The sequence below is a fragment of the Equus quagga genome, chromosome 14 (genome assembly GCF_021613505.1).
Source record: "Equus quagga isolate Etosha38 chromosome 14, UCLA_HA_Equagga_1.0, whole genome shotgun sequence".
NCBI classification, from domain to species: domain Eukaryota; kingdom Metazoa; phylum Chordata; class Mammalia; order Perissodactyla; family Equidae; genus Equus; species Equus quagga.
Window position 1 is genome coordinate 85,812,928 of NC_060280.1, and position 18,408 is coordinate 85,831,335.

Here is an 18,408-nt window from a genome sequence, read left to right on the forward strand (position 1 = left end):
GTGGAGCCAGACTCATGCATCTCCCCAGGCGAATGCACATTCTTAGTATAGTGTGCCCTTTATTTGAGGTGAAGACAAGGAGCTAGCAGCAAAAAAACAGAGGCTGGGCAACTGGCCCCAGGGCCAATTGGTTGAGTTCACATCCTCAGCTTCGGCAGTCTGGGGTTTGCATCCTGGGTGCAGATCTATGCACCGCTCATCAACACGTGCTGTCGCAACATTCCATGTAGAAGAACTAGAATGATCTACAACTAGGATGTACAACTATGTCCTGGGGCTTTGGGGATAAGAAGGAAAAAGAAAAAGAGGAAGACTGGCAAGAGATGTTAGCTCAGGGCCAATCTTCCTCACAAAAAAATGGATCCAAAAAAAAAAACCAAAACAAAACAGAGGCATTCCTGACTTAGGAAATCAGAGTGATTTCCAGGAAATCTGCTTCTAGACTATTATTTTCCAGATAGTTCTTAAAGGGAAGATGAAAAACAGATAATGAAATGGAAATATCTTCTGCATCTCTCAATGCCTGATGCTAAATACCCACAGAACTTTTCTTTCTGCATTCTATGGATGACTGATTGATGATGCCACTGCCCAGCAATGTTCCCCCTTGTATGATGAGCACTAGTTGCAAATTGGGCCTTCCTATTCTTTTTTTTTTAACTTTTTTTTTTTTGAGAAAGATTAGCCCTGAGCTAACTGCTGCCAATCCTCCTCTTTTGCTGAGGAAGCCTGGCCCTGAGCTAACATCCGTGCCCATTTTCCTCTACTTTATATGTGGGACGCCTACCACAGCATGGCTTGCCAAGCGGTGCCATGTCCGCCCCTGGGATCTGAACCCTGAGCCACAGAAGCAGAACACGCACACTTAACCGCTGAGCCACCAGACCTGCCCCTGGGCCTTCCTCTTCTGTTTTCATTGTGATCAGTATAGCTCTTTGGCCCTGCCCCTCACTTTGCATTTGTCAGATGGCCTCCAGGAATACTTCTGTCCGTGGGTGAAGTGAAGTCCGTGGTGAAGTTATTGCTGAAGTTCAGGTGGACTTGAGTGGTGCTGTTTGACTCAGATTATATAGAAAGGGAGCATTTCCTCAGGGAATTGGGATAGGAAGTGTTCAGATATGGTATTTGTGCAGACTACGTGGAGAGGATGCCTGTCGTGTAGTGATTACAATATCGTCAAAATGAACGTTACTCTGTAGTATCACAGACTCACCAATCAGTGAGATGATTATTTAGACGAAACCAGTAGTCTAACAAGTCTCATTATAGTTGGATTAAGCAGTGTAACCACAAGTGAGGGTGGGTCATGACCACAGAGAGATTTAACTACCGTGAGAAAGAGCTCCTGTTTATATTTTCCTTGGGATACAAATATTTTGATGTCAGAGACATTTTCTAAATTTATCCATTCTGAATAACCAGAAGTCACTTTTCTTCTGAAATGATGGCTTGTTTTTTGCTCCCAATGCTCTTATTCTGAATCTGACTGAAGTGTTGTAAGGATAGTCACCTAATGCGTCCCTGATACTGTAACTGAACTCAATGGGTTCACCTCTTCGTCAATTCTCGAGCCAAAAAGCACAAGCAAGGCAAAAGTGGTGAAGAAAGGTTTATTACTTGCATAGGCAGGGGAGAATTCTGGGCATCTCTCGCAAGCAGTGTCTCCCCAAACAAGGGTTTGGGATTCCCTTTATTGTGAGATCATAGTACGGTTCATGAATATTCAGTTACGGAAAAGGCAGGAGCTCACGTTTGTTGCCTAACAGTCATGTTCCTTTAAGTCTCAAGGGTAGCATGTACACACGCTACTACATATATAGCATGATCTAGAAACGGCTGCTTGGTCCCTCCCAGAGGAGGAGAATTTAACGTGTTGACGAGATTATAATAGGGACATTTTACTTCAGAGCAACTTGAGGGGGCTAGAACTGGCTTCAGCTAGCCTGCTTGTGGGAATCTTTGGTGGTTAGGCTCTTCCTGAAACTTTCTGTCTGCCAACACTCAACAGATAACGTTAGTCTGTATCAGATTCTCAGTACACTCCCTGGTCACAGTATCTGCGCCTGTGTACCTTTTTGGCAAAACTTTGTCAGACACCAGTTGTCAACAAAGATCAACAGAGAGAGAGAGTAATCATTGCATGTGGTGAGGTGACTTTCAGTTGTGTGTTTGTAAAGAAGGATCGCAGTTCCAGGAGTCCCCTCCCAACACTACCTTTCAATGCAAATATCCCTGCAGAGGACGAGGTCTGGCTGGCATTCTGCTCAGACACCTAAACTCAGGGGCTGTCACTCAGACACAAGGGGGCGAGTCTTGCGAACTGTCCAATCAGAGGCGGCGCCGGGGCAGGTGGGTGGGGCGAAGCGCCGACCCCCCCCCCCCCCCGGAAGTTGCTGCTCAAGCAGCGCTGGGGTCCCCGTCTCTCCGCCAGTAAAGGGCTTTATGTGCTTCTGCCGCCTGTTCTGTCCAGTTGTAACCGGTACCGACCTTAGGAGTTGCAAGAAGGACTCCAGGGGACGCAGGAAACGTAGAAATGGTGAGACTTGGGGCCTGGAGTCAGGATTTGGGGGAAGAGTGTCTGGCCCAAAGTGGACTCTCCTTCTCGCTTCTGCCCTGCTCCGGGTGGTTTGTCTCCTGCTGTTAACGGTCCTGGTGGCTCTGCCGCAGCCTCTATCCCGCTGTGACCTGCACTGGCCGTGGGGGTCCTAGGAAGGACTCAGGGGACCCAGGAGCCCTAGAAATGGTGAGTGTGCGGCCCCGGGGTGAGGACGCGGGAGGAGCGGCTGGTGGGAAGCGGCGGGGCGGGCCCGGCCTCCCGCGGTCCCCTCCGGGGTCTGCGGCCCCGAGTCCGCGGTGGCGCCGCTCGGCCCTCAGGCCCCTCCGGCCGCAGCGTGGGGGCGGGGCCGGCAGCCGGGCCGCGGGCGTCCTGTGGTCCCTGCGCGCGGCGACTTGGGCCGGAGCGTCTCTGGGCCGCTGTGCGCCCGCAGCCCCGCGTGTCCCAGACGGTGCGGGGCCCGCGGGAGGGCCCGCAGGACAGTCGGGCTTCGGTCTCCGGGGTCCGTGCGCGGAGGGGCTGCGGTTTTGGGGTCCCCAGGGCCTCCTTTCTCCCCAGGAGAAACCCTTTTCTCTTGAACTTTCCATGGATTTGGGGAGCAGAGCTCAATCCACGACCGTGTCCGCCAGTCTAGGTCTTCCTCGAGCTGACAACAAATGCCTGAATTTCCAGTCGCTCCCCAAATTCCCAGATGCCAGCGTCCTGCCTCTGATTCACAGCATTACTATCAACTATTTGTCCTTGTTGTATTTGAAACAGACGCAATATTTTAATTATCATTTTCTCACAGTCAATGAATGGCTGTTTTAAAAAGATTTATTTTGTGTGTGTGGATATTTTACATGAGTGAAAAGCAGCCTCTAACCACCTGGAAGTACGTTATGTGAAATCCTGGGGCGTCTCCCCAGGATCTTCCTGGGCGCAGACATCCTGTGGGAAGTCCTCTGGGTGCAGGTTCCTCTTGGGAAAGTTTCCTGGATGATCTGTCCTGTCAGCACTGTCCCTACCTGAATTAGTCACCTTTAAAAGCTTTATTCACTTTATTTTAGTCTCAGTTTTCCAATGAATAAAAGTAAACTTAATCAACATGACTTGAAACATGATATAAAATATTTCCAAAGAAGGAAGAGGTGAATTTCAGAAAAAATAAGACATTCTAGTTTTACACTGGATGTACTAGATTCTTCTTTCCTTCTTTTCCTCCCATCCAGGGCAGTAATATTCTGAGGTCTGTTCTTTTATTTTGGGGGAGTTCAAATGGATTTCCAGGGCTTAGACTTGCAGACCTGAAGTGTGAAGTAGAATTAATAGTTTATTTAAAAATTTACTGTCATGGAAGTAATACTATATTAGCATCATTTTTGTTTCCAGAATGCAATACATTCTTGTGGGATTTCCTTTTGAGCTAGCAGATTGCCATACAATTTTCTTCCCTCATTTCCACATAAAGACTGGTTTGACTGTTTCAGCTGGATTGCCTCAAACCCTGGGTTTCGTGTATTTAAAATATTGCTGGTGGTCCAAAAAACTCCAGTGGGGGCAGAGGCCTGAGGGCAGTGAATCTAAGCTAAGGCCCTTGGGCCTGCAGAGGGAAGGCCTTGAAGGCCCAGTTGCTCTTCCTGGGGAGCCTCCCCTGCAGGTGTCCTACTGCTCACACCCCCATGGAAGGAGCCTTTATCCTGAGAGGAGCTGCAGAGCCCTGGAAAGCTGGGGGTGCACGTGCTGATGGGGTGGGGAGTGACGCCCTTTCTGAGGTTGTCACTGGTTTCCTTGGGCCTGTTTCTAGACGTAATTGGAGTTTTGCATCCACAGTGTAGCTGCACTCAGAGAGTGATTTGTTTACACTGAGAAAGTCTGTGAGAGTCAGGAGCTCTGTGTCCTGGATTAGGGCCCATTAATGTGGGGTCCATTTGGGTTAGAACCTTAAACTGGATCCAGCTGAGTTTCCTCACTGTGAGAATGGAGCCTGAGAGAGGGAGCATGTGCGCTGTTCCCTGGGGAGAGGAGGGTGTGTGGGGCTCCCAGAGCTCCTTCCTGTGGCTGCTCAGGTGCCCTCCCCTCCTTCTCCAGGGACTGACCCCCTCCAGGGCTCTGTCTCCACCAGGAGAGTCAGGAACTCGGAACCTTCTGACCATGGCTTTCCTTCTGTCCTGTGGGAAGCAGCCTGCTCATCTGAGCTGATTCCAGTGTTTGTGTTTCTTCCCTTGGATTCCTTTATCGATGGACTAGTGCAGCCCTTTGGCTCTGGTTTCCCTTAGCACTCGGGCCCTGAGACTGTAAGTTGATTGAGAGAGAGGATGTGAGGAAAGCAAGCAAATGTTTTCATTTTAGATCAGTTTTTCTATGTGCATGTCTGCAGAGAACATAAAAATTTGAAAGGCTAAAACAATTGAAGTGCTATTTTAATTGATGTGAGGGAAACTTCTAAAAACTGATGTAAATCTTTGAAAATCCAATACATTTAAGGGTTTAAGCACAAAACCTGATTGCCTTATATTATGCCATTCGTCCCTGCAGATATCCCGAGTGTGAGGTCTAGGGGAAGGACGGACCAGGGTGCAGCGTGTCCTGTTACTCAGAGATGTGAAAAGTTTATTTTGCATGGTTTACGCTTTTGTATCTATTAGTGTTTAAAGGAATTAAATCTTACAATGGTTTCCTATGTACAAGAGTTAAAATTAAAGAATATAAATATCTCTGTTTATTTGAAATAAATCTGTAAGACAGCAAAGTCTTACTTACGATGACTTGCTGTGGACATGTCCTAGTCTCCTCCGGCACTTTTACTCCAGCCACCCCCAAATATACAGTTTTGATCGTTTTTGAGCCTCCTGTTCGTGTCTTTGTATAAATCCATCGAGAATATATATTTTTCTTACCCACTTTGTCCTTGTAAGGAGCAGTCAGACTCCACATTTTTGGGTGACTGCTCACAGCTTAGGTCTCACCCACCCTCCTCCCCTTGTGCCCCTACCTGGACAAGCTGAGGAGGAAGCCTGGGTGCTCTCTCCTCTAGAGCAGGCAGGAGATTCCCACCACCCCAGCCCCTGCCTGTGTGCAGAGCTCTTGCCCCGGCCCCACCCCCAGGCCAAGTGAAGCCCCAGGCCAGGCTCCATTCCTTGCTTTCTGAGCCCTGTGAGAGCTGCTTGAGAGGCTGGCCCTGCCCTCCCCTCAGACCTCTGTTATGTGTGTGTTCCTACCTTGTGTGTGTGTGTGTGTGCGCGCCACCCTGGCGTGACTCTCAACAAGGGAACCACCCCTCTGCAGGGACCATAACAGTTGGTGCCCTGAGCAGCATGTCCAGACATGACCCCACCCGTGGGTCTGTCTTCCCTTGCTCTGACTTGCTCCCCTGCTCTGCTGCCTGGTGGTGACATGCACTGTGGGCTGCTGTTTGCTGGGAAGCTCGTGCGGTGATCTGTGCTGCCCCGTGTTGCATTGTTGACCCACCAACCTCAGTTCTAGGTTCAGCTGAGCAGAGTGGGCAGTTTCAAGAATTTATAGGCATTTGGGAGCAGGACTGTGGGATTGGGGCCTCCTTAAATGAGTCCTGAGTCAGTGTCTTTGCAAGGATTTATCTGTGTGTCAGAGTGAAACTGTGACAAAAGCTGGTAGCCTGACATACCCCAGGGATAGGGTGTGTCGACGAAAATAATCCATAACCAATCTATAAATGAAAATTTGGGTGAGTTTATTCTGAGCTTAAATCTTAGGATTATAACCCGGGAGAGTCTTTCCACAAAGGATCAGAGCACTCCAAAGAAGTGGGGGTACATAGGGTGGTTATATACCCTCAAAGAGGGTGTTTCACATATGATTGAAATGTCCCTCCCACAACAGTCACAAGATTGCCCTGTCTGCACAGCGCTTGATGGACACAGCAGGTAGTGGGGTCTGCTATCTTCGTGGGTGTAGCAGGAGGCAAGTCTATTGTCTTGAGCTCGGCGGTCACAGGTGAGCGCAGCAATCAGTTTCTAGCCTAAGGAAAGCTGCTTAATCCTTAAGGAGACGCCAATGTTGGGAGGGGGAGGGAAGTTGCACCTTTATCTCAAGGGTCTTTTGCTCTTGCCATAGGGAATCTCTAAAGCAGATATACAAGGCATGCTCAATGGCCTCGGTCAGGCCCTTTTGGAAAGACAAGGTCAGGCTGAATTAGGTTTACACCAAAATGGCTTCCTCATATATTCCAATATATCCTATTACTTGCTTTTTTTTTTTTTAAGATTTTATTTTTTTCCTTTTTCTCCCCAAAGCCCCCCAGTACATAGTTGTATATTCTTCGTTGTGGGTCCTTCTACTTGTGGCATGTGGGACGCTGCCTCAGCATGGTTTGATGAGCAGTGCCGTGTCCGCGCCCAGGACTCGAACCAACGAAACACTGGGCCGCCTGCAGCGGAGCGCGCGAACTTAACCACTCGGCCGTGGGGTCAGCCCCTATTACTTGCCATTTTTATTTGACAGGTGGTAGACAGGGACTATACACTTTGCCAGAGGTGGGTCCGTCAGATGGTCACTCCTGAAAGAGCTGTCATTTTAAAAAAAGGGAAGAGATGGGGAAAGGCAGGGAGTGGGTGGCGGGGTGAGTCCACACTCCTAACACCAGAGGGCTCCCCAGGCCCCTTCAGTACCTCTGCTGCTGCCTCTACTGCCACAAAGATCCTGACCTAGAGGGTTATAGGGGACACACTCATGGCACCTCTCTGGCACAAGGGATTAGTTCAAACCTGACTTAAGCCCAGAGTTTAAACTCTATAAAGCAACCAGTTGTCATGGGGGAGGCTCCTAACCCTGATGGCACTGTTTTGAGGCTCTTGGGTGGAAAAAATTTATAAATAGCAGGGTAGGGAGGCACTCCCTCTCCTGCAGTGTATCCATGAGGAAGAAAACAAAACGGGAAAGTTCAGGAGGAAGGAAACAGTAGATAAAATACTGAAACAAAGGTCCACAATTTGACCCAATTGGGAATCCAGAATATACTAAAAGAGTTTACATATCAAAACAGATAGAGGTACACTGCTTGACTTTTGGGCCTCTACAACATCGGTTCTGAATTAATTTTGCTCTCTGATGTAATGCACTAATTCAGAACCATTCAAGCAGTTGATCAATATGTGTCAAATTATAGTAATACTTGGGATTCCACTAAATTTAAGGAAGGTGCCCCTGATGATCTTAGGGGTGTTAATGAATATAATATAGAGGACAAATAGGACAAATGTTTCACTCTTTTCCCATCAGAACTGTGGTTTTGCCTAAATTCCTTGTGCTCCTAGTACCCGTTGTCCTAAAATATCCCATAGTGAGCTGGGAAGCTCTGATCCGATGAGCAAGAATTAGAGTTAAAGGAAGTCTTTGCCGCTTACAAATTGGCTTGACAAGTTGGGACCCCAGGGACTTTGCCCCACAAATCTAGTAGTTAAAATGGCCCAATGTCAATTTCACAGGGCCCTGAAGGACTGAAAACTATAGAAAACCTAGTTAGTGAAGGGATGATTATTCCCAGTGCTGGTTTTTTTTTTTAATCTTGAATGGCCCTCTTATTTATTTATTTTATTGAGTTCATAATAGTTTACATCGTTGTGCAGTTTCACTTGTACAGGTGTGCAGTTTTCCTTAACTGTGATTGCTACATGTGCAACACTTGCTTCTACCACCTTGGGTTCCTTCTTTGGAAACGAGGAAGGATGGGGAAGGAGGACATAGGCCACTGGTACCTAGTCAGAAGTTAGAAAACTCCCTCTAGGTCTGCTCTCATGCCATTTGACAATTGGTGAGAAAGTGAGAGGGCTCCTGGCCTCTGTCTTTGAATTGACACCAGGTTTCTTGGGTCATATCCTGGGAATGTTGCCATATGCAAAAGAAAGAGGTTTTATCATTACGTGACACCACATACAATAATTTACCAGAAAGGATAAAAACCTAAACATAAGAGTAAATGATAACACAGTTTGATAAAATATAGGGAAAAATTCATCACCTTTGATTTGGCAAAGATTCTTAAATAAGAGACCAAGAGCAAAAACAGGAAAAAAAAAAAAAAGGTAATTTGGACTTCATCAAATTAATCACTTTTGTGCTTCAAAGAACACCATCAAGAGAGTGAAAACACCCTTTGGAACCTTTGTGGACTATCGCTGGAAATCGTTGATGGTATGGAATACAACATGGCGATTCTTCCAGAAAGTACAAACTGAATTACCGTCTGAACTAGCAATTCTGCTTTTGAGAATTGAAGTAGAATTGAAAGCAGGGACTTAAACAGCTATTTGTCCCCTTGTGTTTACATTAGCATTATTCATAATAGCCAAAAGGTGGAAGTAACCCAAGTACCTGTTGACAGATGAATGGATTGAAAAATTTGGGCATATACATACAATAGTGTATTATTCAGCTTTAAAAAGAAAGCAAATTCTGACGTGCTACAACTGAACTATACACTTACAAAATGGTGAAAATGTAAATTTTATGCTTTTGGTTTATTACCACAATTAAAAATAAAATTTTTAAGGCAAGAGAGTAAAAACACAACCCACAGAATGGAGGAAAATTTTGCAAATTGTCTATCTGATAAAGAACTTGTATCAAAAATTCCTAAGGACCTCTGAAAACTTAGTTATAAAAAGTCAAATAACTCTATTTAAATATGGCAAAGGATCTGAATACATTATTTTCCAAGAAAAGTAGAGAAATGGTCAAAAGCATATGTAAAGATGCTGAACATTGTTAGTCATCAAGCAAATGCAGATCAAAATCCCAGTGAGATACCACTTCACCATCAGTAGGATGGCTAGAGTCAGGAATTGACATAATAACAAGTTTTGTTGACGATATATTTAGAAATTTGAACGCTCATACGTGGGTGGTGAGAATATAAAATGGTATAGTTACTTTGGAAAAAGGTCTGGGAAGTTCTCAGATATAAAACCTAAAAAAAATTGGGCTGGCCTGGTGGCACAGTGGTTAAGTGCACACATTCCGCTTTGGTGGCCTAGGGTTTGCAGGTTCGGATCCTGGGTGCGGACATGGCACCACTTGGCACGTCATGCTGTGGTAGGCGTCCCACATATACAGTAGACGAAGATGGACACGGATGTTATCTCAGGGCCAGTCTTCCTCAGCAAACAAAGGAAGATTGGCAGCAGATGTTAGCTCAGGGCTAATCTTCCTCAAAAAACAAAAACAAAAGCAAAAAACCTCTAAAATTACCATATGTCCTATCAATTCTGGTCCTGGGTGTTCACTTTTGTGTGTGTGTATGTGGTGAGAAGGCTTAATCTGCTTTCTTAGCCAATTTCAAGTGTACACACTTTATACCTATATCAAATCATCATATTGTAATCCTTAAATACAGACAATTGTGTTGTTCAGTTATCCCTTGATAAAGCTGGGGGTGGGGGAAGAGTTTCCAGGTGCATCTAACATTCACATAGCGATTAACTGATTTGCTTATAACAGTGAAAATAGGAATCAGTTGCCTTAGATCTGGATATTATAGTGGTTGAGATTCAAAATGTCTCCAGGGACATGGCAAATTGATCTCAAATAAATTTCCTTCCAGTGTAAAATGTACACCTAAGACTTTAATGAGCACATGTGACACCCTGTGGTTAGACTGAGAAGAGTCCTTGCTCCCAGGCTAGGGCTGTGAGATGCAAACTTCCCACCAGAGCCAAGAGCTCTGGGATTCTTTGTCTTGAGTACCACATGAGTGGGGTGGGGAGGGATGGGCGGAAGGCTCATCTCCAGCAAGGATCACCGATTAAAATGGAGCCTGACTCTTCATTACGGATGGTGAGGTCACATTCAAGTGTCTGCATTTCTAAACAAGGGTCACTATTCCATAATTGGCCTCGCAGCCTTATGCCAAGCCCTTAACACCTAGTGGACATAAGACCCTCTTGTGTCAGTGTGGCCTGGCCTGGACCGTCCTCAATTTCTGTACTTGCTCCATTTGGAAACTCAATCAGGAGATCCCAGTGCGCAGTGGTGCCCTTGAGTTTCCAAAGAGTTGGCTAAAACCATACAGGCAGCCCTAGTCCTGGAAAAAGTTCTCTTTAAATGCAAAGGTGCCAGTTGAGTCAGGTTTCAGCCACCAGCATAGGCTGGTTCCTCTGAACCATGCAGCCACCCACCCACTGTCACAAAGGCATAAGGGAGTGGGGCCTTGTGGACTGTCCAGTCAGGCGAGCTGCTGGGGCAGGTGGGTGGGATGATGCACGACACCTACATGAATATCCCTTCTAGCTACTGCAGTATTCCAGATCGATTGTCACCTGCTCTAACAGTCCCTGATGGCTCTGCCATAGCCTCTGTCATGCAGTGATCTGCACTGGCTGTACGAGTTGTAGGAAGGACTCATGGGGGATCCAAAATGTGGTTGGTCTTGGTGAATGTTCCATTTGAACTTGAGATGAATATATTTTCTGCTGTTGCATGAAGTATTCTGTAGATTACAAAGAAATCCGTTTGTTTCACAGTGCTGGTCAGTTCACCTCCATCCTTCCTTATTTCTTGCCTAATGGAGATTATAATTCATGATAAGAGGTGTTGAATTCTTCAGCGATAGTGCTAGATTCATCTGTTTCTCTTGTCATTCTCTCAGTTCTAGCCTCATATATTTTGCTCCTCTCTTGTTACACAGGTACACATGAAGGATTGCTGTTGTGCCTTCTTGGAGCATAGACCTCTTTATCAGTGTCTGATGCCCCCTCTATCTCTGAATTTTCCTTGGTTTCAATTCTGTATTGTCTATAATTCATATACCTATAGCAGCTTTCTTTTGATTAGTGTTGGCATGGTCTTTTCTCCATCCCTTTACCCTTCATCTATCTGTGTCTTTATACGTAAAGTGGGTTTCTTGTAGACAACATATAATTCCCTTTTTTGATATCTGATATTACTGTGTCTTTCAATTGTATTGAGACCATTGAGGATTAAAGTGGTTATTGATACAGCTGGATTAATATTTACCAAACCTTTTCCTGTTTTTCATTTCTACCCTTGTTGCTCTTTTCTTTTTGTCTTCTACCATTTCTTCTGTCTTCTCTGGCTGATATTGAACATTTACTCAGATCCTTTTGTTCTCCTTATCATGTCAGTTACACATTTTTTGAAAAACATTTTGTAGTGGTTGCCCTTCAGTTTTCAGCATACATTTACAACTAAGCCATCTCCTTTGCCAAATAACACTATACCACTTCATTTGTGCAAGTAGCTCTTAACACACTATTCCCAATTTCCCCTTCCTTGTCCCTCATCACAGTACTGTCACTTATTTCATTTGTCCATAAGTTTTGCATTACCAAACACATTGTTGCTAATATTATTTTAAAGTGTCATTTATTACATTAATTATAAGAAATGTAAATGATATTTCACCTTCATTTTTACTTTTTATAATGCTCTACTTTTATCATTTACAGTCTTTCTGTTAAATTTTTGAGGATTTCATTCAAAGTAGGTATAATCGTGACAAATTTCCTCAACTTTTGTCTCAAGAAGTCCTTATTTCTCCTTTATTTTTGAAGGATAATTATCCTTTACAAAGAATTCCAGGAGAGTGTTTTTTTAACTTTCACAACTAAATATTTCACTCTACTCTGTTCTGGCTTGTGTGGTTTTTGGAAACAAGTCCAATTTACTTCAAATCTTTGTTTCTTTATACCTAAGATGTGTTTCTTCTCTGTAATTTCCTAATATATTCTCTTGTCTCTGATTTTCTGTAGTTTGAATGTGATACCCTTGTTTTTTATCAAGTTTAGTGTCCTCTGAGCTTCCTAAATGAACAGTTTGCCAGCTATGATTAGTTTTAACTGGTTCATAAATACTAGGTTCTTTTTTGTTCTTTGTGTCTTTGCATTAGACTCTGGTGAAATAGGTTTTCTGTTTAGTACAGGCCTTATTAAGAACAGAATATTTGGGGCATATTTCAAAATGCCATCTTTTTTTCTCTTTCCTAATTGTGGAGACACTAGCTTTCCTTGTGACCTCCAGGATCTCCTGGATCTAAGAAGGGTTGTTCGTGTGAAGTTTGTCCATTTTCTTCTTGTGAGATCAAGAGTGGCAGCTTCTAAGAGTCTTAAGTGCAGGATCAGAAGTCGGCAAGGCATCATTTAGAGTGGCTGGTCGGGAAACACCTCCTCTTGAAGTTGGAGAATGGAGGTTTTATGTTCTTTTGGAGGAAAGGACAGTTGAATCCTTCACATATGTTATAATCATGGGCAGATTTACCATCAAACCATTGTGAACAATCTGCAATCTGCATCTATAAACCTCCCCCTCAAGGCCAGGATGACCCAGAGTACACTGTTATTGTTTGACCTGAAAGAGCTCTTATGGCACATTATTATCTCACTGTGTGTTCTAAAAATTGGTGAGAAGTAGCCTTGAGGCACATGAATTTAGGGATTTCTTTGGTCAGTGGTGTCATGACTTCTCCCTTGTGTCTGTGCTCTAAGTTCCGAGTAACCTCCTAGTCCCATCAAATCAAAGAGGGAAAGGAAGAGCAGAGTCTGATAAATATTGCACAAGTGAAAAGCAGTGCTTCCCCACAAGTGTATTTACATTTAGCCAGCTGCACCTGCTTACTTGTAATGATGGCCTGGAGTACTTTAGGACAATGTGGCCAGCTGGGCTTTGTTAAAAGTTTGATTTCTACAGGCCTCTTGGACTTCTCTTTGATGATGGGACCAGAAAAAAAAAAAGCTTCCAGTTCTTCACTATGCTTTTATCCATTCAAACCTCATGCAGATTTAACACCTCATGGAGTGCAGTAACTGGTGGGTAATAGGAAAGACAAAGAAAGAATTTTTCTAACAAGGAATAATCAGTTTTAAAAGGATAATATTTGGTTCATGTGTATAGTATTTCTTTCATTTCCAAACATGCTCTGCACCCTGCCATTAGAGAGAAATAACGTGTAATGTGATCAAGTAAAAACGTGTAAATAATTTCCATGTGTTGATGCTGTTAAATTGATGGTGAAGTATGTGCAGGAAAATGATGAGTTTTTTATGATGATGTCATAGAATAAATGTTAGGAGATGACAGAACCATATGTAACATTCATACAAATGGACTATAGGTCCTCACTGCTGTCAGGCTCATGCATCCTACTCTACACACATTTGTGGTGTTTTAGGACTCAGTGGCCATTGAGGACGTGGCTGTGAGCTTCACCCCAGAGGAGTGGGCTATACTGGATCCTTCGCAGAAGAAACTCTACAGAGACGTGATGTGGGAAACCTTCAGGCACCTGGCCTCAGTAGGTAAGAACGAGGACATTCCTTCACTGCATCAATGAGAGAACAAGTGTTTCTGGCCTTCAACATGGTTCCAAGATGTAGAATGTGAAAACAGGAGATGTAGGTAAATAAACTAGGAATGGTCATAGCTCATTATGGACTTAGAATCTGATTGTTTTTTACAATTTCTAATACTTTGGAATCAATTTTCTGGGTCTTTGTTTCAGCAAAAACATGGGAACATCATGATATTGAAGATGAGTACAAAAACCAGGGGAGAAAACTAAGGTGAGTCACACTCACAATAGATGGCAGTGTCTCTTCTGAGAATCCTGGTATTTTATGAAATTTTAAAAAGAAGCAAAACAATTCTTGCTTCAAATTTAGCTATTCTTAGAAGATTTCACCAAATAAACTTTCTGAAATGTGATTTAGAGGTTCAGTTTTTATAAAAGAGTTCACTTGGAAATGTATTAGTAAACCCTATATTTGAATATCACTGTTTGGATACTAACAAAGGTGAAGTCCTCTTGCAGAGCATTCAGTATATTCAATTTCTGAGCATTCAGACAAGACAGAAAGCCTAAACTTTTCCTGTAAATTGTAATACATATATAAAATCATTAATGAAGAAAGCATTAATAATGTGCTTCCAATTTTTTACAGAAGTCATATAGTAGTTAGACTCTGTGAAAATGAAGAGCATAGTCAATGTAGAGAAAACTTCAGCCTTATTCCAAATCTGAATCTGAACAAGAAAACTACAGGAGCAAAACCATGTGAGTGCAGTGTATGTGGAAAAGTCTTCATGCATCATTCATCACTTAACAGGCACATTAGACGTCACACTGACTACAAACCATATGAGTATCAAAACTATGGAGAGAAGCCATATAAATGTAAGGAATGTGGGAAAGCCTTCACTTTTCCCAGTTCTCTTCGAATACATGAAAGAACTCATACTGGAGAGAAACCCTATGAATGTAAAACTTGCAGTAAGGCATTCATTTCTCCCAGTTCGCTCCAAAAGCATGAAAGAATTCATACTGGAAAGAAACCCTTTGAATGTAAAATATGTGGTAAAGCCTTCAGTTTTCCCAGTAATGTTCAAATACATGAAAGAACTCATACTGGAGAGAAACCTTATGAATGTAAAATATGTGGTAAAGCCTTCAGTTTTTCTTGCAGTGTTCAAGTACATGAAAGAATTCATACTGGAGAGAAGCCCTATGAGTGTAAGGAATGTGGGAAAGCCTTTAAAACTCCCTCGAGCCTTCGATCACACATGATCTCTCACACTGGAGATGGACCGTACAAATGCAAGGACTGCAATAAAGCATTCATTTCTCCCAGTGCATTTCGAATACATGAAAGAATTCATACTGGAGAGAAACCATTTGAATGTAAAATATGTGGTAAATCCTTCCGTTTTTCCTATTCTCTTCGAAAGCATGAAAGAACTCACACTGGAGAGAAACCCTATGAATGTAAAAAATGCACTAAAGCATTCACTTCTTCCTGTTCTCTTCAAAAACACGGAAGAACTCATACTGGAGAGAAACCCTATGAATGTAAAAAATGCAGTAAAGCATTCAGTTCTTGCAGTTCTCTTCGACTACATGAAAGAAATCACACCGGAGAGAAACCCTATGAATGTAATAAATGCAATAAAGCATTCACTTCTTCCAGTTCTCTTCGAAAACATGAAAGAACTCATGCTGGAGTGAAACCTTATGAGTTTAAAAGATACAGTAGAGCATTTGCTTCTTCCAGTTCTCTCCAAAAACATGAAAGAAAGCATACTAGATAGAAACTACGAATGTACAAAAGTCACAAAGCATTTAGTTTTCCCAGTTCGTTTCCAAGACATGAATGAAGTCACGATGGAGAGAAATACTATGAATGTCAGTAAAACGGGGAAGCCTTTATTTATTTCTCATGAAAACTTTTGAAGATATGTGAGAATGCACACTAGAGGAAAAATCATGTAAAGAATGTAGGAAAGGCTCTTGTCATCCCACCTCTTTCTGAAGGCATGAAAGGACTCACTTGATAAAACCCTCTTGAATGTAAACATCATGGGAAACACTTCAATTGGCCTACATCCTTCTATGTGAAACTCCCGCCAAAAAGAAATAATAAATGTAAGTCATATGAGAAAACTTGATGGAAATTAATTTGTATATGATGTTCTAGAAAACTTTCAACATGAAAGAGTTGTTATAAAAGTTGTAAATATATTGTGTTTACCAAGCTTCTTTCTTAAAGTGCAACATTGGATTGTAGAGTTCTATTAATACATTTCAGAAATGAATATTGAGGTGAGAAAATTCTGAAAGTCATCCTTCATCAATACTACATAAAGATTAATATGTGGTGCTCTTTTCTTAAATCAGTTAATAATATTTTCTCTTTAATTGTTTTAAGATGTTTTAATTGTTCTGTGTTAAGGGGCCATTGAAAAATGGTAGTTTGTAGTTGTCAGGATTTTTTTATTGGCATTGTATTACAGTTCCAGAATATGCCTAATCTGTTGTATGTATTGTACATTTCTTAGAGAAAGCTCCTTTTTTGGGGGTGGTGAGTATAGGATCCTGTTTTCATTTTCCATACTATTAAATAGTTGAATAAATTTTTATGTATGGGAAGTTTATCAAAGAGTATACTTTTCTGTTAATTCTTATTTTCAAATGTGGTTCTTTGCTCTTTCTCCTTCCTTCTGAGTGTTATCTGGTGAAGAGACTGAATTCAGTCGAGGCCTGTGATAGGGCAACAAAATCTAGAGCTGGACACATCACCCCTGTCAGTGAGGGTAAAATAAAGAACTAAATCTTTAAGAATCCACCCCCTTTATGGTTCCATGTTGGAATTCCCCAATAGCCTCACTTGCATGAGATTTGGAAGGCAGAAGCAAACAAGGCATTAGGCAGATTCTGGAGCCACCATACAAGGAGACAGACAGTTACATAGGAGCTTTGGGGACACCATCTTACATCCCATTCTCTGGATTCTTCGCTATTCTAGTCAAGAGTATCTTGAAAATCACCACCAACTGTTTGATTTCCATTTACTCAGAGGTGTATTTTCCACTGATGTTTTCACAATTTTCACACCAAATATCCATTAGAGTTAGAATAATTCTGTGAGACCTCTTGTGTCCACCAGGAAACTAATTGAGACTTTTTTGCTTGTGAGTATTCTCTGATTCTCCTCTTCTCTAGATGGTATCTGAAATAGGTCAAATTTGTATAGGAAACACCTTATACTGTTAATAGTGCTAGTGAGCTTGTTTTCCTGATTCACCATGACATCTACAATGGGGCACAAAAAGGACATAGGAGTTTGTTTCTCTTCTGCATTGTGCATCAGCTGCCTTGACCCAGTTCTTTCATGTGAAAACAGTTGCCTTTCTCATATCAGGAAGACTGTGTTTCCTGTTACTTGTAGCTGAACATATTCCCTCAATATGTTTTCAATAATGTTTGATTGTATGTCATTAAAACTGTATCTCCTTGTGAAATGAACACATCTGTAGTTGTTTCATTGACGTGTTTTATCAACTCTTTTCTAATCCATCATATGCTAATAAATTTTATTGTTATTATTTTCTCAGAATATATTAAAATCCATTTTAGTTATGGATTTTCAGACATACTTTGCAATTTTCTTCATTTAATCATCTTGTATTATGATTTAATTTTTTCCTTTGCATATAAATTCAAGTATTCTTTCCTCAGGTTAACTTTATTTTTTATTTTCTATAGTTGCAATTTTTGTCATGAAACTAATTTCTCATTCATTCTTAACCCAAAACTTAAAAATCATCTTTTTCTCAGGGTCCTCTTGCCACTGACCTGTAGGATTGCACTCATACTCATAGAGAGGGGTGTAAGGAATTCTAGTAAGAATGACCACAGACCACAGAGGACTGTGAGCTGTAACAGTAACAGGCTGCTCGAAGGACTGCTTACAAGATTTTGGCCTATGTTTGTGGATTTGGTTGTTATTCAAGGAAGCAAGTTGTTTTCTGTATTGAATGCTGTGAGGAGGTCAACTTAATTCTATCTCTGGTAAACATTTTATCATTAGTAAACCTAATCATTGTTTTCTAGAAGGCAAAAACACTCTAGTGGAGTTAAAGTTAATTTATAAGCAGTCCCAGTCTATCATTTTAGGAAGAAGAAGGAAATATTAATCATTTTTATCATTTGGAATTTTATCTTTTACCATTTTTACTGGTGTGGTTACAAAATATTTTAGTGTTTTCTTGGTGACTGTGTTCATTTAATGAAGGAGGTGTGTGACATTTGTCTCTTCAGCAGGGTAAGACTTGGCCTTGCAGTGGATGCTGCCAGCTCCCGGTCGTCTGGAACAGCTTTGCCTTTCCTACTTATTATCAAAACACTGGCGTATTTCCTGTGGTGTATTAGACACTGTTTACTATAAAGCACCTCAGGTAAAATACATAAATTCACTTCTTAGTATACTACATAATACATATATATTTTTTGGTGAGGAAGGTTGTTGCTGAGCTAACCTCTGTGCCAATCTTCCTCTCTTGTATGTCGGATGCCACCACAGCATGGATTGATAAGTGGTGTGTAGGTCCAC

At 42.2% G+C, this 18,408-nt stretch overlaps 1 protein-coding gene across 2 annotated transcripts; it reads left to right on the forward strand.

Annotated features, from left to right (window-relative positions):
• Positions 1–2,391: 2,391 nt before the first annotated feature.
• Positions 2,392–17,321, forward strand: LOC124252024 (zinc finger protein 564-like). Of its 2 annotated transcripts, none has more exons than XM_046685102.1 (4): positions 2,392–2,743; positions 13,695–13,821; positions 14,025–14,085; positions 14,464–17,321. In XM_046685102.1, exons 1-4 carry the CDS (start codon positions 2,741–2,743, stop codon positions 15,605–15,607), a joined length of 1,335 nt encoding a protein of 444 aa, XP_046541058.1. In that variant the 5' UTR covers positions 2,392–2,740; the 3' UTR covers positions 15,608–17,321. The 2 variants fall into 2 exon arrangements, with proteins under 2 accessions (XP_046541058.1, XP_046541059.1); XM_046685103.1 differs by having other exon boundaries at positions 2,392–2,536.
• Positions 17,322–18,408: the final 1,087 nt, after the last annotated feature.

Excerpts from the sequence above, each read along its gene's own strand:
- LOC124252024 (XM_046685102.1), top strand. Across the intron at positions 13,822-14,024 it reads CAGGCACCTGGCCTCAGTAG|CAAAAACATGGGAACATCAT; the intron begins GTAAGAACGAGG and ends TCTTTGTTTCAG. Across the intron at positions 14,086-14,463 it reads AACCAGGGGAGAAAACTAAG|AAGTCATATAGTAGTTAGAC; the intron begins GTGAGTCACACT and ends AATTTTTTACAG.